The sequence below is a fragment of the Natator depressus genome, chromosome 24 (assembly GCF_965152275.1).
Source record: "Natator depressus isolate rNatDep1 chromosome 24, rNatDep2.hap1, whole genome shotgun sequence".
NCBI lineage: Eukaryota > Metazoa > Chordata > Testudines > Cheloniidae > Natator > Natator depressus.
Window position 1 is genome coordinate 120,019 of NC_134257.1, and position 24,370 is coordinate 144,388.

At 44.6% G+C, this 24,370-nt stretch overlaps 2 protein-coding genes across 9 annotated transcripts in view; one reads left to right on the top strand and one right to left on the bottom strand.

Moving 5' to 3' along the window:
- Nucleotides 1-7,999, bottom strand: part of SYT11 (synaptotagmin 11) — a 41,595-nt gene extending 33,596 nt beyond the window's left edge. For 2 of the 5 annotated variants that reach the window (XM_074938917.1, XM_074938916.1), the window contains exon 1: nt 7,770-7,814. In XM_074938917.1, the coding sequence (XP_074795018.1) occupies nt 7,770-7,786 (17 nt within the window). In that variant the 5' untranslated portion in view covers nt 7,787-7,814. Of the gene's footprint in view, nt 1-6,407; nt 6,596-7,769 lie in introns of those variants that run through there. The other 3 variants (XM_074938918.1, XM_074938922.1, XM_074938920.1) reach the window with 3 other exon arrangements.
- Nucleotides 7,870-24,370, top strand: part of GON4L (gon-4 like) — a 49,159-nt gene continuing 32,658 nt past the window's right edge. For 3 of the 4 annotated variants that reach the window (XM_074938914.1, XM_074938911.1, XM_074938912.1), the window contains exons 1-11: nt 7,870-7,955; nt 8,149-8,724; nt 11,052-11,249; nt 12,152-12,348; nt 13,810-13,884; nt 14,265-14,315; nt 14,780-14,830; nt 15,404-15,499; nt 20,146-20,265; nt 21,651-21,821; nt 22,797-22,989. In XM_074938914.1, coding sequence (XP_074795015.1) covers nt 8,175-8,724; nt 11,052-11,249; nt 12,152-12,348; nt 13,810-13,884; nt 14,265-14,315; nt 14,780-14,830; nt 15,404-15,499; nt 20,146-20,265; nt 21,651-21,821; nt 22,797-22,989 — 1,702 coding nt within the window. In that variant the 5' untranslated portion in view covers nt 7,870-7,955; nt 8,149-8,174. The remainder of the gene's footprint in view (nt 7,956-8,148; nt 8,725-11,051; nt 11,250-12,151; nt 12,349-13,809; nt 13,885-14,264; nt 14,316-14,779; nt 14,831-15,403; nt 15,500-20,145; nt 20,266-21,650; nt 21,822-22,796; nt 22,990-24,370) is intronic. The other variant, XM_074938913.1, reaches the window with a different exon arrangement.

Here is a 24,370-nt window from a genome sequence, read left to right on the forward strand (position 1 = left end):
TATTGTCCTTCGTACTTTGCTCTTTCCTTCCCTCCCCAATCACTCTCACATTCCTCTCTTCAGTGTCTCTACTCCTTTCTTTCATCCTTCTGATCAGAGAATCCCCATCTAAGAGAGAACCACTTACTAAATAAGTAAATAAATCAAAAACAACAATCCCCAGCCAAACTGGGGGCGAGAAGATCATGAAATGAACATGACATTTTCAAACCATCTCATTGTTCATTCTCCTTGTAGCCTCCTCCTCCTCTCTCTCTTTCTTCCTGTTTAAACTTCAACATCTTCGGGGCAGGGAATTCCTCTTATGGGTTTGTATACAGCCTAACATAATGGCCCCCAGTCTTGGTTGGGGCCATTAGGTGCAACCATAATACAAAATAATAAAAAATAAGATTCTATTTATTCTCTCGGTGATAATACTGGCACACAAAAGGAGCCTGATGTGCCACTCTGCTACACTACTTTTATGCCGGTATGACACCACTGATTTCAATGGCGTTACATAGGCATACAAATGGTGTAAAAGTGGAGACTCAGGCCTCAGAGGTGCATGGTGCAAACGGCTTTTCCTCCTCAGAGTACTTACTTGAGGGCAGGCCACCTTAGCTTTTAAAACCAGATGAAAGTCATGGACACTGATTGACCCAGATCCCCAAAGATAATTAGGCTCCTAACTTCCATTGATTTCAGTGCAAGTTGGGCACCCACATATCTTTATGAATCTGGGTCATTCAAACTAACTAGCACAAGACTACTCTGTCAAGCAGTCAATTATTCTTAATCAGGACTTTCTGTAATTCTCACAGTTTATACATTCCCAGGAGGCACTTATATATGTTGAATAATAACCTATGTTTCTTACACAATTTATTTTAGATTAGTTTATAAGTTCTCTGCAAGTAAGAAATAGAAGAGGTGGGAAGAGTGATTGTTTCAGGAAAAGGTGCAGAGCTGTATGAATAAAAGGACCAAACACTTTGAGACAGTCTGTACAAGTGTACAATTGTATGGCAGAAGGTCAAGGACATTATCTAGGTCTGACAGGTTGTAATACTGTAACTAAATTACCCATTACAAAGCTAATTAGAATTAGTATTAGTGGAAGTGTTTAGGCAATATTTACACACACCAGTTTAACCAAAAGTTGGATTTTAAATGTATTTAGTTAAACCAATGCAAACCCCTTTGTGTACATTATTAAGGGCATAGGTAGAGCCCTTACTGATATAGCCTAAATTGATCCACGCCATTTTTAAACTGCTTTAAGAGTGCCCATATAGGGTTTTGCATCAGTTAAACTAAATTGATTTAAAAACATCTTTAGTTAAATTGGTCCAAGTTTGTGTGTAGACAAGTCCTTTGAATAATGGCACAAACAATTATTTGGATGTCCCCGATGCAGAATGTTGTACTTTGGTAATGCATAACACAAGAAAGACTGCTGGGAACCAAACCATTTAACAATGGTGTATCTGCAGAAGCAAGCTTTGATGGCTTCTTTATAAGAGTGCCATAAGGACTGTTAGAGAGACATGATGAGTGAGAAAAGTGTGACATTCTATACCTTGGGGGAGTGTCCTGTAACCCCCATATTCCTCATCTGTATATAACTGTGATATTACATTAAAGCATGCCTTGTAAGGTATCAGGGGAAAGGTTATGGTCTGCTGAAAGACACTGTTCTATCTAAATATGTGTATCATCAATGCATATGAAATTATAAGAATTGTGTTGTACAGTTTTCACTAAAATATGGTGTGGGTTTGGGAGGCACTCAGATACTAGCCCTACAGTGACAATGACAAGGGAGGTAACCAACACCTGGGTGGGTGCTGTTGAACAGACATCACCAGCAATTGTCCAGCAAGGGAGCTACAATGCAATGACTCACGTGCATAAGGCCACACCAGGGTAACTGCTCAACCTTGCCTGGGGACTCAGCAATGCCCACCAGACATGCCTGGCCTTGTGTTCTCCAAGCACATGGACTAAGAGTATAAAACAGGACACGGGGGCCCATGCTTCGCCTTTCGCCTGCCCCCACCTATGCTGCAAGCCACAAGGACACGGAGAAGATTTAAGACTCCTCTCCAAGAGGAGATTGGCCCAGGTTTCAAGCGTGAAATCTGTGTACTATGAATTGCAATATCCAGTGGGGTGAGAAAACCGCTTAATGTAGATGTTGGCCAGTCTAATAGGGTTGAGAGTTTAGACTGCATGCTTATATTTTCTTTTCTTTTGGTAACTAACTCTGACTTTTTGCTTATAACTTATAATCTCTTAAAATCTATCTTTTGTAGCCAATAAATTTATTTTACTGTTTATCTTTACCAGTGAGTTTGTATGAAGTGTGTGGCAAAACTGCTCAGGTTTGCAAAGGTTGGTGTATATCCACTTTCCATTGATGAAGTGGTGAACCAATTAATAAATCTGCTTTGCTCGTCTTGAGCAGTACAAGACGGTATATTCCTGAGGTGCAAGGCTGGGAGCTGGGGGGATTTGGCTAGTGCCTTTCCCTGTCTGATTCATGAGTGGTTCTGGGAGGATTCATGCAATATAGCTGGGTGTGGAGCTCCACATGCGGTTGTGCTGAGTAATAATAGCGTCTGGAGGGGTTTGCTGCTTGTCACTAGCAAAGCATTGTGAGAGACAGCCCAGGCTGGAAGGTTTAGGGGGCACAGTGGTCCCACAGTCCCAGGCTGCACCCCAGGGAACCCGTCACAATAATATCTTTTATTGGACCAACTTCTGTTGGTGAGAGAGACAAGCTTTTGAGCTTACACAGATCTTTTCTTCAGGTCTGGGAAACTTACAGAGCATCACAGCTAATATAAGGTGAAACAGATTGTTTAGCATCTGTTCCACCCTACACTCTTGAGTAAATTTCCCAGACCTAAAGAAAAACTCTGTGTAAGCTTAAGGGCTTGTCTCTGTCACCAAAAGAAGTTGGTCCAATAAAAGATATTACCTCACCCACTGTGTCTTTAATAACCTGGGACGCACACGGCTACAATGCCACTGCATATAGTGATTATTAGACAGTTTGCAACTTTATACAGCAAGAATTAAACATTATCTTTAGTGAATAAGTTGTATGGGGCAGGGATTTTGTCTTCATCCTTGTTATAAAGCTCCCAGTACTCTGTTAGCACCATACCAGTACTAATTTAAAATAAGGGCCCCACAAAAGTGAAATTTCACTCTGTAAATATTTAAAATAATTAAAAGGCAGAATATGTCACTTCTAATTTTCTTTGTTTTTAATAATATTGGGGGAGGTCCTTGATGAAGCTGCAATAGTGTACTAATTATCAGTGGTGAAACTGCTAGTATGCAGCACCTAGATTCCACAGTGATTTGCACAGGTTGTAAATATAAATAGATACATTGTGTGCTTACCATAAGAAATGGTGTGTGTGTGCGTGTCTGTCAGAGTTTTATATAACACCTGAGAATAAAAAGGAAATGCAGCAACCATTTTTTTAACCATGAGACCTCATTGAAGAGTGGCCTAAAAAGCAAGATTGAGATTTAGAGGAAAGAGAGGGGGAGCAGGTTGTATTCCTGAGAAACCCACATATTCACCTGCTGTTTTCCCCTCATCATTTGCTCTGTAGGCAAGTCCTGAGGTCTTAAAAGTAATTGCTAAAATTTCCTTTATTTAAAATGTCGCTCATTTAGAAAGTCAGAAGAACATTTTTGTTGGTGACCCAGGGGATCAACAGCTATCCTATTATGCAGCCACAGACTCCAGTATATGGTACAATGTGCACCAGATAATAACACTGAGTAGGCATCAGAGTAGCAGCCATGTTAGTCTGTATCCGCAAAAAGAAAAGGAGTACTTGTGGCACCTTAGAGACTAACAAATTTATTTGAGCATAAGCTTTTGTGAGCTAAAGCTCACTTCATCGGACGCATGCAGTAGAAAATACAGTGGGGAGATTTTATATACACAGAGAACATGAAACAATGGGTGTTACCATATACACTGTAACGAGAGTGATCAGGTAAGGTAAGCTATTACCAGTGCGGGGGGGGGACGGACGGACACGGGACGGACCTTTGGTAGTGATAATCAAGGTGGGCCATTTCCAGCAGTTGACAAGAATGTGTGAGGAAGAGTGTGTGTGGGGGGCAAATAAACATGGGGAAATAGTTTTACTTTGTGTAATGACCCATCCACTCCCAGTCTTTATTCAAGCCTAAGTTAATTGTATCCAGTTTGCAAATTAATTCCAATTCAGCAGTCTCTCATTGGAGTCTGTTTTAAAGTTTTTTTGTTGAAGAATTGCCACTTTTAGGTCTGTAATAGAGTGACCAAAGAGATTGAAGTGTTCTCCGACCGGTTTTTGAATGTTCTAATTCTTGACGTCTGATTTGTGTCCATTTATTCTTTTACGTAGAGACTGTCCAGTTTGGCCAATGTACATGGCAGAGGGGCATTGCTGGCACATGATGGCATATATCACATTGGTGGGTGTGCAGGTGAACGAGCCTCTGATAGTGTGGCTGATGTGATTAGGCCCTATGATGGTGTCCCCTGAATAGATATGTGGACACACTTGGCAACGGTCTTTGTTGCAAGGATAGGTTCCTGGGTTAGTGTTTTTGTTGTGTGGTGTGTGGTTGCTGGTGAGTATTTGCTTCAGGTTGGGGGGCTGTCGGTAAGCAAGGACTGGCCTGTCTCCCAAGATCTGTGAGAGTGATGGGTCGTCCTTCAGGATAGGTTGTAAATCCTTGATGATGCGTTTGAGAGGTTTTACTGGGAGTGGATGTGTCATTACACAAAGTAAAACTACTTCCGCATGTTTATCCCCCCCCCCAACCCTCTACTGTTCTTGTCAACTGCTGGAAATGGCCTACCTTGATTATCACTACAAAAGGTTCCCCCCTCATCCCCCCGCTGGTAATAGCTCACCTTACCTGATCACTCTCTTAAGAGTGTGTATGGTAACACCCATTGTTTCATGTTCTCTCTGTATATAAAATCTCCCCACTGTGTTTTCTACTGCATGCATCCGATGAAGTGAGCTTTAGCTCACGAAAGCTTATGCTCAAATAAATTTATTAGTCTCTAAGGTGCCACAAGTACTCCTTTTCTTTTTGCAAATACAGACTAACACGGCTGTTACTCTGAAACCTGTCACTAAATGAATTAAACAGCTTCTTAAAACACAATGTGTCCCTGCCCCCAAAGCAGGGCCCCTCATTCCCAGGGCTACAGCCTCAAAGCATCTCTCCAGACCCACACAATTAACAGACTGATCTGAGCAGAAGGTATTTCAGCCTGATAAGAAACAGAGGGGTTGGGGATACTGGCAACCTGGCTGTTCCAGAGTGAGGAAGGAGAATATATGCGATGGGGAGCCGCTCTCTTCAGTTCTGGGGACACTGCTTAGATTCCCCCAGAACTGCCCTGCCCGCATCCAGGTACGTAGTGCAGAAAAAATGTTCCATCTATACAGCTTCGTCTAAGAGCTAGAACCTGCTTCTGGCCCGGGAGCTGTGTTGCTGCGGCAGCCCCCTCGGAGCAGTCTCTCCCCCCAGGGAATCGTGAACAAAGGCTCCAGCCAGAGGCCGGGGCGCTGCCTGGCCCGGAATAGACATCACGTCATCCCGCTCGAAGCCATTAGGCAGCAGCGGCTCCATAGCTGCAGCTGCAGCTCAGGCTCCCCGCACCTGCTCCCCCACAACTCGCGGGGATGGAGATCAGGCCGAAGGGCAGCGCCAGCTTCAGTCCCAGCCTCCCTCGCTACCTGCTATCTCAGTGCTGATGCTGTGCCCCGAAGCGGAGAGAGACCCTGCCCCACTCCTCCCCACCACAGCCGTAGGGAGACAGCTCCCTTGACTGCATTCTACCCACCCAAAACGTGGAGCAGAGGGGCCCCTAGCCACTGCAACCCGCCCCGACAGGGAGTAACAAGAACTCTGCCCACAGCACCCCGTCCGATGGGAGGGCAGCAGGGATTCGCCCCCGCCCCGTTTTCCTATTCCCACACGCGGAGTCTACATTCTCGGTATCTGGCAGAGCGTTTCGCAGCATCTTTGCCCCTCGCATCGGCTTGGGCGAGTCCCTGGCACCGACCCAGACTGCCGGAGGTGGACACTGATCGTGTTGCTCTAGAGGGGAGGTTAAGACATAGGCATGCTGAGAGGGGTGCTATTGCTGGGTATGGCCCGGTATACGGAATGAGGAAAGTGGTGGACACGGCCCAATCGCGATTGGCAGGGGGGTGGCGCTGGGCACGGCCGCTGGGATGCACGGGCATGTCACTGGGCACGACACAGTCTCGATGGGGCTGGGAGGGCACGGCACGGCACGGTCTCGATGGGGGAGGGGAGGCGCTGGGCACGGCCTGGTCTCTACAGAGCTGGGTAGGACCCGGTGACCTAGCTCCACTCACCTAAACCGGGTCGGACACTGGCGATCTCAGCCATGGTGCAGCTGAACGGATGCAGTCGGGGTGCGGGATCCTGTTCGCTGGGCTCCCCCGGTACCAGCCTCCGCCCTGAGGATGCTCCGAGCCTGGGATGCAGAAGCTGCCGACTGGCCCTGATGCAGCACAAACTCCGCCCACAAAGACCGATCTGGGGATTAGGCCCCGCCCCTCTCCAACGTCACCCGAAGAGGAAACTCCGCCCAAACGCCGACGCCACCACCCGACAGCGACGGGGTGGGCAGTGGATTCGCTTACCCTATAGTACCCGCATTGGCAACAGGCGGGCGTATCCAGCACTAGGGTTGCGAGGCGGAGGAGTGTATTCCACCGGCAAGCGGGGCAGGGAGACAGGGTATCCCACACTGGGTGTATAGCCGGCGCAGGGCTTGGGAGGTGGTCTACCCCACACTGGGGTGGCGCTGTTTATATACTGCAGCAGGGCTGGAGGGGGTAGGGAGTTGGTTTATCCCACATTAGGGTGGTGGTCTGTGCATCCAGGGCGGGCTTCTGCACTGGGCTGGGCTAAGGAAGTGGTGCATCCCTCCCTGGGTGTTATCTTGTACGGGGTGTTGTAAGGGTATATCTTTCCCGCGGAGCTGGAAGGGGACATGTCCCAAACCGGATCATTCCAGTTGCAGCAAACTGAGGGCAATGACCCTACTACGCAATGAATCTGATCTAACAGCCAAAGAGAGTGGGCGGGTGGAGGCTGTGTGTATGCGAAAGAGACATCAAGAGATCGAGGACTTAAGATAAAGTGAAGAAGGGTTAGGTCAGCGCACTGGCCTGGGCTTTGGGAGAGGCCTGCTCCGCTCCAGGCTCCCGCTGTGTGAGTTCGGGCAAGACAGTCGCTCGGTGACACAGAGGCTGTAAGGGCCAATTCAGTGTCGCCTGCGAGCCGCAGCCGAGCAGGCTCCCAAAAGCCTCTTGGGGGTAACGCACACGGCCTGCCCGAGGCAGATGTTCCAGCCTCTGATTCCCGGCTCTCTGGATTCCGGCCTGTTCTGTTCCCACACGACGCACGCGTGGGGCAGAGGGACTAAGTCTCCGCAGGAGACGCTCCAATAGCGGCGGAGAGACGGAAAACAACAAACATGGCGGCTCCTCAGCTCTGCCCCCTACGAAGGGGGCGGGGCCCCACCGTCTCTTCACCAAACTAACATGGCGGGGGTCTCAGCTACGTACCCAAGAACCAGGGCAGCGACCCCAGCTCGGTCTGTAGCAATTATGGCGGCTCCCCTTGTCTCCCCCTCCCCCATAAAGTTGGCGGTCATACTTTCGCCCCCGCCCCCATGCCCGGCACAATCATGGCAGCGCCCTACTTACCTTCCGCCCGGAACCATGGCGGCCCGTTTTCCATTGCTCCCAAACAAACATGGCGGTTGCGGCGCGCGCTGCTCTCCACACGGGAGCCCGGACGTAATTTCCGTTTCCCGTTGGAGGAAGCGGCGGCAAGCGGGACGGGAAGATGGAGCTGAAGAGTCTGGTCGGCGTCGGGGTTACGGCTTCCCGGTTCGTGGCCTTGTGGGACGCTCAGATTCCTGCTATTGTAAACCGGGCGCACCGCCAGGCGGGCTCCTGGGTCTGACCGCTGAGGCCGGGCCGCCCGGGAGGGGTTGTCGTGGGTTTAGCTAGGGGGGAGGGCCCCGGTCTCATGTCCAGGGGTGGGTTCTGCTGTGGTAAGAAATTGCTCTTGTCCTTTTAGGGTGGAGCTGGGGGATTGGTAGCAGAATGTCGCACTCGTTGAAGATGTTGCCCTGCAAGAAAAGAAGAGCTGTTGCTGTGGAGCCCCAGAGTCCTTCCGTCGACTTGAGCTATCACAAGGAGGGTGCAGCTCTCCTCTCAGATGCAGAGTCTGTTAAACTGGAGTCTTCTAATGCTAGTCGCGCTGAGGAGCTCAGAGACTCTGTATCAAAGCACTGGCTAGTGAGCAAAATCACAGATACTCAGCCTATGTCAGCTGCCGACAAGCCTGGTGCACAGCCTGCATGTTCTGCAAGCACTACTGTCACACTGGATGAGGATTTGCCCTTTTTGGAAGCCACTGATGGTGGAGCCTCTAAGGGAAACATAATCCCAGGAAAAGGGACCTCCGAGGCATGTAGCCAAAGGGCTTGGAAAGAACCAGTGGACAATTTCCTGAGGAGTGGGAAAAGAATCACAGCGAAGCATAGATCAGATCTCAGTCAGGACAGTGGTGAAGGTCAACAGAACACAAAAGAAACTGCGTCCGCAACTGAATTTCTTGAGCAGGGTAAGGATCAAGAATTCACTGCAGAAGGTAAATTAATTTGATATGGCTTGCTTGCTGCTGTCATTATTTACACAGCAGCATAAGCACACGAGGTATTTTACAAACAAAAGGGGATTAGGTCTCTGCTTCATAGAACGTTGGGTCTGATTTTCGGCCCTGCTGAAATATAAACTCTTGAATTTAAGCTGTTGTTACAGGCGTGCGGTGGTCCACATGCTTTGTTAGTTCTTGGAGTGGTGGTGTTTGTCAGGAAGAAGACTATAATTTAGCTCTTAGAGCCACTTTCTTGTTTTGTCCGAGGCAGAAAATCTTCAGAAGAAAGACCAAAAAAACAAAGAATTAGAAAGTCAGAGAAAATAAGATATTATTTAATAAAATTGAAAGGACAACACATTTAAAATATGAAAGGAAATAACTGTTTCCCACAATATTTAATCCAGGGAACTCATTGACACTAGATATTATTGCGGTCCAGAGTTTAATAGGAGTCAAAAGATAATCTGTTTATGGGGATAAGAACATCCAGAGTTATATTCGGTACAATAAACAGTTTCTTTTAGAAGGGATATAAACAATGGTGCTTTAAGCATAAGCCAGCCATCTACTGAGGGATAGGAAGAAACTTCTTGTTTGGGCAGGTTATTCCATTACAGGAGTTCTTGCATCTGCTTCTGAAACATGGGTATCTGCCATTTTTGGAGACAGGATACTGGACTAGAGCAAGCATTACTTTATTCTGATAGGTTTCAGAGTAGCAGCCGTGTTAGTCTGTATCTGCAAAAAGAAAAGGAGTACTTGTGGCACCTTAGAGACGAACAAATTTATTTGAGCATACGCTTTCGTGAGCTACAGCTTACTTCATCGGAACATATAATAAGAAGACACACACGGTGGAAGTTGCCATAGAAACTGTAAGAGGCTATAACCTGCTGAGTTATTACACACATTGAATCTATTTCCCTATGTTAAGTATCCTCACACCTTCTTGTCAACTCCCTAAATGGGACATCTTGATTATCACTACAAAAGTTTTTTTTTCTCCTGCTGATAATAGCTCATCTTAATTAATTAGCCTCTTACAGTTTGTATGGCAACTTCCACCTTCTGTGTGTGTGTGTGTGTGTATATCTATCTGTCTATTTACCTCTTCTGACTATATGTTCCATCCTATGCATCTGATGAAGTGGGCTGTAGCCCACGAAAGCTTATGCTCTAATAAATTTGTTAGTCTCCAAGGTGCCACAAGTACTCCTGTTCTTTTTGCGGATACAGACTAACACGGCTGCTACTCTAAACCTATCTTGCATTAGTAAGTTTCATAGGTAATGTACAGTGTAAAATATTTTGTATTGTTTAAGTTTGTCCTTAAAACAAATATCTGCATCTTGAAAGTGCTGTCTAAATATTAGCTAAATAGAGAGACAAGGTGGGTGAGTTAGTATCTTTTAGTGGACAAACTTCTGCTGGTGGAGAGACAAGCTTGTCTCTCTAATATCCTGGGACCGACATGGCTACAGCTACACTGCTTACTAGCTAAGTAATCATCCTTGCATTACTTTTAAAGATTAAACATTTGGCTAGATATGTGTAAAAACTGATCAAAGTGCAACCAAACGACCTTTCAGACATTTCGTGCTATTGGTGGTCTGTGCGTAAGTTATCAGCCTATATTTTCATTCTCAGAATAGCATTCTTTCACACAGGTGAAAGATTAGGTCCATCTTGTTAGAGCTTGTAATGGGAAGCCACCACAATCCCTAGCAATACCCTCCCAAGGCTGTAATGCAAGTTTATAACTTTATACAGATTTATTACAGCACTTGGGTTTTGTGACATCAAGTGGCAGGAGAGACCTTAGCACCACAGTGTATCATAGGAAGCATAAAGAAACTATGATGTAAGCAAAATGCTAATTTGTCAGCTTGTTCACACTATCATTTTTTCCTGACACTATATGATTTATTATAAATTTGTTAGTCTCTAAGGTGCCACAAGTACTGCTTTTCTTTATATGACCTATGTATTTAAAGGAGTTTTTGTGATTTCTAATATATCTGAACGCTTGTGATTGAAATCCAGGAGGTAGCAAAAGCACTTATTACTTGTTCAACTTATATGGTGTCTGCTTTTTTGAATGACTGGTAGAAGTGATGAGGCAGCATCAGAAGCCTAGGTGATCCATTTTTCTGAAGTTCACAAGCTTTGAATAGTGAACGCATGAGACCTGTATTGTTGTAGGGTTTATGGAATCCCTACTGTATTTGGATCATAGGTTTGTGCAAAAGAGGAAAAGCTAACTGGGGAGAATCCCTGTGAACAAAATGACCCTAATATATCTCCTAAATTGCATACAGAGGTAGAAGTAATTTTGCAGAGACACCCCCATCCAGCTGACAATCACTCTCCAAAACAAGTGGCCCAAGTGAGAAGTTCCTCGCTGCTGCCGATTAAAGCTCCTGCCACGATCAAGTCACTAAAAAACACCAAAACTGGGGAGCAGCTGCAGCAGACTGATGAGGAAACTGAGGACGTTGGGCTGTTTATTCCACTGGGTAAGTGTCATGCAGGAGGAGAACCTGTGACATGGTGACACAGTACAACTAGAAATTCTCTGGAAAGGAAGCACAAAACTGGGGTAGGAATCCAGCCTTTGGGTTCAGCCATTTTGAATGAAATATTAAACTTCTGCACTGTAATTCAGTAACTGACTAAGCCTCAGGGGCCCAGTGAGGAGCATGTTCTGAAACAAACTGGAGTTGATCCCTGCGGTGGTCTGTCACTTATTGCCCAAACACTGGCATCCTAAGAGAAGAGCTTGGATGCTGCTCTTCTCTTCTCCTGAGTCAGCAATATGCTTAGGCTTGATAAGTTTTCTAACCCACTGGTCCTACTGGGATCCAGGTTTTTCCTGATTTGCAGCCTGACTGCATGGTTGCTTCATGGCAACTCCTTCAGGAGGAGGGGAGGTGGCTAGTATGGCAGCTCTGTAAAGTCACTAGAGCATAGATGTCTAATACCTAGCTTAATGTATATGTGGACTCTGATTTGTTCAGATTCTTCCATATCTTAGTCTTCCATTTGAAAAATGTGTTCCTAGCTCTCGTGGATGTGAAGGATCAGTTCACTCTTGTCTGCCTGAGTCTGCTGTGGATTGCGGGTTGTATGTGGTTATAAATTTATGTTCCAGCCCACATACTGTAACTAAGATGGAATCCATCTTTCTCCCGAAGAGTGAGTTTGACGCCTCCTGACCCCCCGCACTAGTTATAACCTGCATAGGAGCCGGTCAAAACACCAGTGTTTTAGTGACTCATGGTTCCTATTTATGATCAGTAAGTGGAAAGCAGATGAGACCTGTTAATGTCTGCTGCATTCTAGCTTTTGAAGAGTCCCACTGTCTGAGTGGGAGGTTGTCTTGTATTTTGAAACTGAATTGTTTATTGGTAATCTGCAGAGGAGCAAGATGGAGATGAAGGTGAGAGGAGGAAGAAGAGGAGGAAGGCAACCAAACGTAAACGTGAAGAGAGAGGCCAGGAAGAGGAGGCGTCCTTGGCTTGTGACATCAAACTAGATGACATGCTTGATCGCACCTTAGAAGATGGAGCGAAACAGCACAACTTGACCGTCGTCAATGTGCGAAATATCCTCCATGTGAGTGGGGTGAAGTGGAGATGTATGTCAGTACTAAGAAAAGGAATAGACTCTGAGTATTTTACTGGGAAAGTGCTGGCTAGGCTGAGGTTAGCCTATAGGATTGTGCAGGATTTTATAAACGGGGTAAGCATTGTAATGATTCACAGACTGTCTCCTGTGATGGACTGTAAAACGAGAGCCATCTATTATTATAGATGGAATTGATCCAGGACTGGGTCACTTACATTGTCACTCGCAGATGTTAATCTTTTACTTCCTGTAGCATGATCTTTTGCAACTGGTTGTACCACACCTGAGAAGCCCAGGACAAAGGCACAAGCTATTAAGATGGGATGAGAGGACATAGACTGGAAATGTACAAACCTCATATTTTCTGAGAGGACTGGGTTTCTTGGTAAAGGACTTCAGGAATTCTGGTGGGACTGTTAATGGAAATGCAGTGTACATAGTGACAAAGGTCGCCTCCTGTTTTTTTATATTTTTATCCTATCACTCAATTTCCACATGGGAATGAATTGTAGTGGAGAGAAAATCCACATCCGCTTAGCGACCTAGTTCAAAACTTGAGCCAGCTAATTCTGTAGCGAAGCACTTGTCAGATTCCAGTGATCCCTGAACTGAGCCTAGGGAACACCAATGCTGTTTTCAAAATAATAAATTATGCTGTTTATTTTAAGCTTTTTCTTTGCATTCTAATGTTCCATGCCTGATGGTCACAGGAATTTGTTCTTTGTCCATTCCCTCTATAGTGACAAGTGACTGCCACTGCTTCTGTTTCAGGCATATTCACATCATTACTATGTAAATGTCAGAATGCAATAAGTTTACCTTCATCTACAGCCTGGCGCTGATGGGGTCATTTCCTTCCCAGAGCGCCCCATGCTGGCACTCTAGTTACAATATTTGGATTCAGGAGCCAGAGTCTCTGAACTAGTCTTATCTCCTCAACTTTTACTTTCTATAAGCTCTCTTTGTTTTTCAGTTTTGTTTTTTGTGTATCTCTTCTCTAGTAATCAGTGTGCTCTGAAATGTAGCATTAAACTTGCCCTGGAGCAGGAGTACAGTGGAATAGATATCATATTCTCAGTCTCACTCGTGTGAATGTATGTTTTAAGATGCAAATTCTTCAGTGCTGCCCCACAGTAGCTTTTTCTCATGTTCTTACAACCACCAAATTACGGGATTTTACATTTTGAGAAGAACAGAGCTGATGAAACTGATGTGTGTATAGACTGCACTGTGTTCTCTCCTAATAGCATTGAGAAAGTTTGATAGGTTCATTCTGCAGAATCATGTAATGCATGGCCTGTACTTTATCATCAGAGGAGCGCTTAATATTTTCTTGTCCTCTTTCCACCTCCTACCACATTTCCAAGATTATTTTGAGCTGAGGTCAGACTCTTTTTCACAACAAAAATAAAAAAGGGAGACTTGAAGCCAATTTTTATGTTCCTGCAGGAAGTGATCACAAATGAGCATGTGGTTGCCATGATGAAAGCAGCCATCAGTGAGACAGAAGACATGCCCATGTTTGTGAGTAAAAAGCTTCTCCCTCTCCTCCCCTCCCCTCCCCCCCCCGCCCCATTGCTATCTATCCATATGCATAGTTCCTTCAGACACTGCTCTGACTGTTGAATCTTGCTAGCGTTCGGATGTGGGGAGAGAATAGGCTAACAGTAGGATCATGGGAGAACTTGTATTGCAATATGTATAGACAGCTTGAGACGCTAACTGCTCTGTTGGAACCTAACTGCTAAAAAGAATCATCATGTATAAGGTTTAGCGCAGAGATGTCATGCCCACCATGTCAGAGAGGTGATGTTGTTAGCAACAAGAAACAAAGAAATTTTCCATAAAGAGAGACTGGTGAAAAATGTATATTTAAGAGCGTGCTTTCTTTTTAACTCTTTTAGGAGCCAAAAATGACTCGCTCTAAACTGAAGGAAGTTGTGGAGAAAGGAGTGGTGAGTATGTCATTTGCTTTTTTTCCCCATTGGTTTGGGAAAGGACAGAAGATGCTTTTCTGGCCTCTAGGGGCAATAGGAACTGTAGACTGAGGATGCTTTCTGTGAACTATTCGTAAGCCTAAAAGACGTTACAAGGTGAAGTGTATGCATGTGCCCGTATTTGTAGTGATCTTAAATAAGGAAAATAGGGATTCATTAGAGATTAACAGAAATGTACCAGATCAAAGTTGGAGAGAGTTATGTGGGTAAAGTGCACACAGTGAACTGAGAGTATCTAATATAGGAGAGAGTTGTTGCCTGATGCACAAATCTGCTGAGCGGCTTTGAAAGCATATGTTTTAAAGTCTGATGTTACTTGGGTAATTTGGGAAATAGGATCACAAAACACAGATGGTCCTTTGTTTTAACACTATGAAATCTGATGTTACACAGATTATTAATAATCGTTTTATTTTCATTAGGTAATCCCTGCATGGAATATTTCTCCAATTAAGAAGGCTAATGAGATCAAGGTTAGCAACTGAAAGGTGAATCTGTGCTGTTTCCTCTGTCTGCAGAGTCTGTTGCAAGCAGATTTGCATCCCTATGCAAAAACCTCCAGTGAATATACTCATCTGATTCACTTTGGGCTCACATCTTGGCCTTATGTTTCTCTCTGACTCCCTTCTCTGACCTGTAGCTTGTTTTCCTCTTCAGTGTTTTATGATGTGTATTATGGTACTGCCCAGAGACCCCACTGAGGGCTGGGCACTGCCTACCCCAAAGAGTTGACAGTCTAATTTTAGTTACGGTGCAACAAGTGAGTGTATCAGTGCTAGAAGCATGTGGTTTCATAGACTAGGTATGTGCAATATGAGATGCTGTGAGCTCATTCAGTGGCTTTTTAATATTGTAAATTGGGCCTGTCCTTACACCTCTGAATCCACCCATTCCACAAGCCTTACTTGGATTCAGTTCCCCATCCTCCTTATTTTGGCTCCTTCTCTGAGCTTCTCCACACATGTCCTGAGGTAAGGACATTTGAAACCGTAAAACTTTTAGCTTAAACCTGTAAAGTTCTTATATTTCCCTTGGTCTCACTGCAGCCTCCTCAGTTTGTGGACATTCCCCTTGAAGAAGATGATTCATCTGATGAGGAATACCAGCCTGAGGATGAGGATGAGGATGAGACTGCTGAAGAGGTAAATATGGCTGAACACATCTGATTATATCCACAAAGGGATTTAAGTGCCAAACAACCACTTTAGGCACCCAAATCCAAAATATAGATATTCAAAATCCCCGCTCAGCTGCTCTCTAATTGTGTAGGTGTCTGAGTTGCTGCTGATAAAGTCCCTAGGTACCTAAAAATCTGCCTGCGGGCATGCGCACAGCCACTTAAGTCCTGATGCCTAGCTCACACCTAGGTCCTAGCAGAATCTTCAAACTGGGTGTTCCCCCACCTATGGTGCCTACAGGGTCCAATCTGGTATGTGTTCTCAGAGGCTGCCTTAAAGCACACCTCCTGGATTACGTCCTGCACAAAACTGAGTTGAAGGTTGTTTCTCTCCTACTCTTCTCTTCCCCCTCCCCCGGCCCTTTTAATCCAATAGCTCAGTGGTTAGAGCCCTCATCCAGGATGTGGGAGACCTCAGTTCAAATCCCCATTCTGCCTGAGAGGATCTGCAAGTTGAACCCAGGTTTTTCATGTCTTGAGTGAGTGCCCTAATCACTTGGGCATCAGTTATTCTGTGGAGGGGGTCTCTCCTGTTGAAGCTTTTCTAGTTTGCAGAAAATGTTTAAATATTCACTGGGCCCTAGAGAGAGCAAGCATTACGCTCTAACCCAGTGGTTAGGGCACTGCCCTGGGATGTAGGAGAGTCGGGTTAATAGAATCGTAGAATTTAAGGCTGGAAGGGACCACCAGGTCATTCAGTCTGACTTCCTGTATATCACAGACAACCAATACCACCGAGTACCTGCACACTAAATCCCACAACAGAAATTGGATCCAGATATTCTAACCCTCAGGAGACTGAACTATTACGACCCACAGGCAGAGAATAGAAGGGACTGAAGCACACCTATGGTTATGTGAGAGATACCCAGGTACTCCTGGCAAGTGACTCGCACCCCATGCTGTAAAGGAAGGCAAAAAAACCCCTGAGGTTCCTGTCAGTCTGACCTGGGTGAAAATTTGTTCCTGACCTCACATATAGCAATCAGTTAGATCCTGTGAGCAAGAACCAACCTGGCAAACATCTGAGAGAGAATTCTTAGTACCACCTCAGAGCACTGGCCCACCCTGTCCAATGTCCTATCTGCAGCTGTGGCCATCTCTGATGCTTCACAGGAAGAAGACAAACAAACCAACCCCCACCCCAGTATATTCTGGAATCCCTTTCTGACTCTTGCAGGTGAACAGCTTCACCCCTGAAGCATGAGCTTTTTAGGAACATCAGATAGATAGAAACCAGAAGGGACCCTCAGGAGTGCTGAGCCCTATCTGCCATCATCACAAACAGCCCCATCATACAATCCCACATGTACATTTATCCAGATCCCTTAAAACTAATTGAAGATGTGTGCCCTAACAACTCCTGTTGGGAGGCTGTTCCAGAGCCTCACTCCTCCAACCTTTTTCTAAGGTTCATGTCCCTGCTTCAATGAATGTTTAAGTATTTTATGCAAAGTGGAGAAGCTGCAACAGGAGAGACTGAATACCCCATAAATCCATGTTTAGGGCCCTCATCTTGGAGGTGGGAGACCTAGATTCAATTCCCCACTCCTCTCAGACAGAGTGGGGATTTGAACCGGGTCTCCCACATTCCAGGTGAGCGCTCTAACCAGTGGGCTATTAAGTATAAGGAAGGTTCTTCCACAGCAGAAAAAAGGTCTGCCCTTGGTGTCCACCCTGAAAGATTATCCTGCTGGTTTTAGTTCATTCTTTCCTTCATAGTATACTAAGACTTTAACTTCATTATGTTAAAAGAAAATCACTGGAATGAGAGATTAGTTGATAAAAGGGTATATTGGAACATAAGAACGGCCATAATGGGTCAGACCAAAGGTCCATCCAGCCCAGTATCCTGTCTACCGTCAGTGGCCAATGCCAGGTGCCCCAGAGGGAGTGAACCTAACAGGTAACGATTAAGTGATCTGTCTCCTGCCATCCATCTCCACCCTCTGACAAACAGAGGCTAGGGACACCATTCCTTACTCATCCTGGCTAATAGCCATTAATGGACTTAACCTCCATGAATTTATCCAGTTCTCTTTTAAACCCTGTTATAGTCCTAGCCTTCACAACCTCCTCTGGCAAGGAGTTCCACAGGTTGACTGTGCGCTGAGTGAAGAATAACTTCCTTTTATTTGTTTTAAACCTGCTACCTATTAATTTCATTTGGTGGCCCCTAGTTCTTCTATTATGGGAACAAGTAAATAACTTTTCCTTCTTCACTTTCTCCACACCACTCATGATTTTATATATCTCTATCATATCCCCCCTTAGTCTCCTCTTTTCCAAGCTGAAAAGTCCTAGCCTCTTTAATCTCTCCTCATATAGGATGCGTTCCAAACCCCTCATCATTTTACAGGTTTCAGAGTAACAGCCGTGTTAGTCTGTATTCGCAAAAAGAAAAGGAGTACTTGTGGCACCTTAGAGACTAACCAATTTATTTGAGCATGAGCTTTCGTGAGCTACAGCTCACTTCATCGGATGCATACTGTGGAAATTGCAGAATACATTATTATATACACAGACACCATGAAACAATACCTCCTCCCACCCCACTCTCCTGCTGGTAATAGCTTATCTAAAGTGATCATCAAGATGGGCCATTTCCAGCACAAATCCAGGTTTTCTCACCCTCCGCCCTCCCACAGACAGAGACAAACACCTACAAGATCTCTCTCAAGCATTCTTACAACTACAGTACCCACCTGCGGAAGTGAAGAAACAGATTGATAGAGCCAGAAGAGTTCCCAGAAGTCACCTACTACAGGACAGGCCTAACAAAGAAAATAACAGAACGCCACTAGCTGTCACCTTCAGCCCCCAACTAAAACCCCTCCAACGCATTATTAAGGATCTACAACCTATCCTGAAGGATGACCCAACTCTCTCACAAATCTTGGGAGACAGGCCAGTCCTTGCCTACAGACAGCCCCCCAACCTGAAGCGAATACTCACCAACAACCACATACCACACAACAGAACCACTAACCCAGGAACCTGTCCTTGCAACAAAGCCCGTTGCCAACTGTGCCCACATATCTATTCAGGGGACACCATCACAGGGCCTAATAACATCAGCCACACTATCAGAGGCTCGTTCACCTGCACACCCACCAATGTGATATATGCCATCATGTGCCAGCCATGCCCCTCTGCCATGTACATTGGTCAAACTGGACAGTCTGTACGTAAAAGAATAAATGGACACAAATCAGATGTCAAGAATTATAACATTCATAAGCCAGTCGGAGAACACTTCAATCTCTCTGGTCACGCAATCAGAGACATGAAGGTCGCTATCTTACAACAAAAAAACTTCAAATCCAGAGTCCAGCGAGAAACTGCTGAATTGGAATTCATTTGCAAATTGGATACTATTAATTTAGGCTTAAATAGAGACTGGGAGTGGCTAAGTCATTATGCAAGGTAGCCTATTTCCCCTTGTTTTTTCCTACCCCCGCCCCCCCCGGCCTTCTGGTTAAACTTGGGTTTATGCTGGAAGTGGCCCACCTTGATTGTCATGCACATTGTGGGGAGAGTGGTCAGTTTGGATGAGCTATTGCCAGCAGGAGAGTGAGTTTGTGTGTGTATGGGGGTGGGGGGGTGAGAAAACCTGTATTTGTGCTGGAAATGGCCCACCTTGATTTTCATGCATGTTGTAAGGAGAGTTTGTGTGTGTGGTTTTTGGAGGGGGGTGAGGGGGTGAGAGAACCTGGATTCCTGCAGGAAATGGCCCACCTTGATTATCATACACATTGTGAAGAGAGTGCTCACTTTGGATGGGCTATTACCAGCAAGAGAGTGAGTTTGTCTGTGGCGGGGGGTGGAGGGTGAGAAGGCCCATCTTCATGATCACTTTAGATAAGCTATTACCAGCAGGAGAGTGGGGTGGGAGGAGGTATTGTTTCATGGTGTCTGTGTATATAATAATGTATTCTGCAATTTCCACAGTATGCATCCGATGAAGTGAGCTGTAGCTCACGAAAGCTCATGCTCAAATAAATTGGTTAGTCTCTAAGGTGCCACAAGTACTCCTTTTCTTTTTGCTAATCATTTTAGTTGCCCTTTTTTGAACCTTTTCTAATGCCAGTATATCTTTTTTGAGATGAGGAGACCACATCTGTATGCAGTATTCAAGATGTGGGCGTATCATGGATTTATAGAAGGGCAATAAGATATTCTCCGTCTTATTCTCTATCCCTTTTTTAATGATTCTTAACATCCTGTTTGCTTTTTTGACTGCACACTGCGTGGACTTCTTCAGAGAACTATCGACGATGACTCCCAAGATCTTTCTCCTGATTTGTTGTAGCTAAATTAGCCCCCATCATATTGTATGTATAATTGGGGTTATTTTTTCCAGTGTGCATTACTTTATATTTATCCACATTAAATTTCATTTGCCATTTTGTTGCCCAATCACTTAGTTTTGTGAGATCTTTTTGAAGTTCTTCAGAGGGTCTGCTTTGGTCTTAACTATCTTGAGCAGTTTAGTATCATCTGCAAACTTTGCCATCTCACTGTTTACCCCTTTCTCCAGATCATTTATGAAAATGATGTTAGTGATTGCAAAATTACTTGACTGTGTTTTGCTGTTCTGTTGTTCTATAGAGCTTGTTGGAAAGTGATGTTGAGAGCACTGCCTCTTCTCCTCGGGGAGCAAAGCGGTCTAGGACAAGGCGATCATCAGATATGATAGAGACAGATGAAGAGGGAGCAACCCTATCTGAGGTACAGTTCACATCTTTCTGAAATAGCTTCAGTCTTTCATTCTAAGTCACCTGTGAGAAACCCATAATAAATGTCGATTGTTAACATTTATATTATGGTAGCACTCGGGTGCTGATTTGACTCAGTGTCCCATTGTTATGGGTGCTATACAAAGAGGTGGATGCAACCCATGTGCAAAGAGCTTATAGTGTATGCATAGCAGTTTACAAAGAATCGGAGAGAGGGAGACAGTTAAAATATATGCAACTTTATATATATTTTCTAGTTACATATATGTACGCTACTCCTCCAACTGCACCTCAGCTGAGCCATTAAATATTGGGTGATTTCTTGTAGGCGTTGAGACAGAATTGGGCCTTGGAGAGATTAGCAACTCTTATGCATCAGTGCAGGGCGAGTCTCCATGAATAAGGAGTAGTGTGGGGAAAAAGTACCAAAAGTCTGTGGTGGCTGTGGACTGCCAAAGATGGTATTGCAGGTGGAGGAATGTGAATGGGGGAGGTGGGTGATGCGATAAGAGATACATAATGGATAAGTAGAAAGTCGGAGAGTTGGGAAGGGCTGTGAAGATTAGGAGAAGAAGCTTACATTTGATTCGGTGTAAAGAAGAGAGTTAGCAGAAGGATTAAAAAAAATGGGGGATGATGTGTTCAAGAGATGAGCACGGAACATGATTTTAACAGCTTCATTTTGTCTGATTCCCTCATATGAAACTGTAGGTTGGGAATATGTGATCATGAGAACAGAGAAAGCTGTGTGCTATGTGCAAGAGTCTGGCTTTCCCTGGCTTCTAAAGAGTGAAAACTTTATTCTTGAGCCTGTATTTTCTAGAAGTTAGGTCTTCCTGGAACCCCTCAACATAACCCCCCAATCCCCCAAATAGCCTAGTTTTTCTGTTTTTTAATGATGCTCCTTGCAGTAAACAGGAAGGATATAGTGCTGCTTATCTCTTCTCGTCAGAAGAAATTATTAACCCTTCACCTGTGGCACAGTGTATGGGATCAGAGGCAACACAGTGAATGTACTGATTTTTCTCTCCCTCCCTTTCTCCCTGCCACTGTCTCCTATCACCAATTTAATTTAATCTCATATAGTTAAAATGCTTCTAGAGCTGATTATTTTTGGAACTGATTAGACTGAAATCTTTGAAATTTTCTCCTCTCCTGCAGAGCTCTGGATAGTTACATTCTCACCACTATGTTTGCTAAAAATCAAGTCTACCAGAATCTGGAGAGTCCATTTCCCCCTGTGATGCCCTGTTTTATTTTGTATTGCAGTAGCACCTGATTGTGTAAGGCATTATACAAACAGAAAAAAGACAATCCCTGCCCTGGAGAGACTGGCCTAAGTAAAATATTTTTAACATGAAGGCTTCTTTTGATTAGGTGGAGAAGGTTTCTACACCCCTTATTAGGCATATTAGTGCTGAAGTGGTTCCCATGGGACCTCCACCACCACCTAAACCGAAACAAAGCAGGGATAGCACTTTTATGGAGAAGCTGCATGCTGTGGATGAGGAACTGGCCTCCAGCCCAGTGTGCATGGATTCCTATCAGGTAATGCGATTAGGGATGCTACAAAAATGACACTGTGGTGCAAGTATAACAGTATTGTTGATGGAAGGTGGTTGTTTGATCTGTACTGTCTAAAACCCATTTGCTGAATCCCTCTACATGCTGTCAACTTAATAATTTTGCAATCAAGCACATTGCTAACACTTTAAGATTCTTACATTACATTCTTACATTAATTACATCAATTAATTTTCCTTATTTATGCCCTTGTTTACTCTCTGCATTTCTCTCAGCTTGGATAAATGAAAATCAATTCCATCAGTTTCACATTTGTATTCTTTGTGCTGTGTTGCTCAGGTTTTAAAACATTGCAGGAGAATGTTTCTTTCTAAAGTGTTTGGAATTTTTACATTGTTTGAAATGTTTCTTTTGGTGTTGTATTTTATAAATCTTGTTTTTACAAAACGTAACACTTGCCAAATTTAAGCTGATAGTGTAAATTGCTCCCTTTAGGTGACCCTGTGGCTCAGCAGGGAAGCAGTACACTGTAAAATTGAGAGCAAGAGACCTAAGAGGCTGATGTAGTGGGTTAATGATTGTATTTCAGTGAATCTATGGAGCTGCAATGATACAGACTCTAGTAGAAGTTGTTCTGTCTGGCTCCTGTCTTGGAAAGGAGCTGTTGTGATGAAAACTTAGCAGTGGGGATGGACAGGATAAACCCAACTGCTAAAGAGTAAAATACTGAAGGGGGAGAAAGCTCTTAAGGCAATAGGTTTGAATGAGGTGCAGGTTGAAAAGATATTATTAAGTGATGTTAGTGTAATATCTACAGATTAATTAAATGTTACACTTGAAAGGAACAACAAAGTAACATGAATCTTTTTGTGGCAAGAATCAGATTTTTTGGTGTCAGGTTTGTTGGTTTTTTGGCTGCACTGAAATGCCTGACATCAAAGAAATTAGAAGAATAATGGGGCGGCTGTGATTCCATTGTGCTTTCTCTCCATGTTTCAGTCTCTGGATGATAGCCTCATTGCTTTCCGCACCCGATCAAAGAGACCCTTGAAGGATGTTCCTCTTGGTCAATTGGAGGCTGAGCTCCGTGCCCCAGATATCACACCAGACATGTATGACCCAAATACTGCAGATGATGAAGACTGGAAAAGGTGGCTTGGGGGACTTATGAATGATGATGTGGAGAGTGAAGGTATGCAGCCGGTTTTGTTCAGTATCTTCATTAATGATCTGGAGGATGGCGTAGATTGCACCCTCAGCAAGTTTGCAGATGACACTAAACTGGGAGGAGAGGTAGATATGCTGGAGGGTAGGGATAGGATACAGAGGGACCTAGACAAATTAGAGGATTGGGCCAAAAGAAATCTGATGAGGTTCAACAAGGACAAGTGCAGAGTCCTGCACTTAGGATGGAAGAATCCCATGCACCGCTACAGACTAGGGACTGAATGGCTAGGCAGCAGTTCTGCAGAAAAGGACCTAGGGGTGACAGTGGACGAGAAGCTGGATATGAGTCAACAGTGTGTCCTTGTTGCCAAGAAGTCCAATGGCATTTTGGGATGTATAAGTAGGGGCATTGCCAGCAGATCGAGGGACGTGATCATTCCCCTCTATTCAACATTGGTGAGGCCTCATTTGGAGTACTGTGTCCAGTTTTGGGCCCCACACTACAAGAAGGATGTGAAAAAATTGGGAAACGTCCAGCGGAGGGCAACAAAAATGATTAGGGGACTGGAACACATGACTTATGAGGAGAGGCTGAGGGAATTGGGATTGTTTAGTCTGCGGAAGAAAAGAATGAGGGGGGATTTGATAGCTGCTTTCAACTACCTGAAAGGGGGTTCCAAAGAGGATGGCTCTAGACTGTTCTCAGTGATAGCAGATGACAGAATGAGGAGTAATGGTTTCAAGTTGCAGTGGGGGAGGTTTAGGTTGGATATTAGGAAAAACTTTTTCACTAGGAGGGTGGTGAAGCACTGGAATCTCCTCCCTTTGAAGTTTTTAAGGTCAGGCTTCACAAAGCCCTGGCTGGGATGGTTTAGTTGGGGTTGGTCCTGCTTTCAGCAGAGGGTTGGACTAGATGACCTCCTGAGGGGACTTCCAACCCTGATAGTCTATGATCAGAAAATACAGTTGGGCCTGTTTCTTGTTGTAGTAGGGTCTAACTTGCAAAGCACAGTATAGGGCACATCTTGAGTTTATTTATCAATGTGGTGTTTTTATGTGTGAGGGGCACCACGTTGTATTTACTATCATGGTTTATGCTCTTAAAAAAAAAAAATAATAATTCAGCAGTTGATTCTCTGTCTTGCCTTTTGTGTCAGCACTTACACCTGTGCACAGGGGGTGTAAAACACACTGATTAGAATAGTGGCATTATACACTCACTTTGCACAAATTTAGATGATACAAATTACAGCCAGTGGAAAATGAGACTCTCCTTACTAAACAGGAATGGTTAAAATACTAGGGAAAGAAAAGAGGGTGCTACAAGTGCAGATTGAAAGGAAGATAGTTTTGTTATTGCTATCATAGTTTTAACAGGGTCCCAGTTTGCTCAATTGCTAACACTA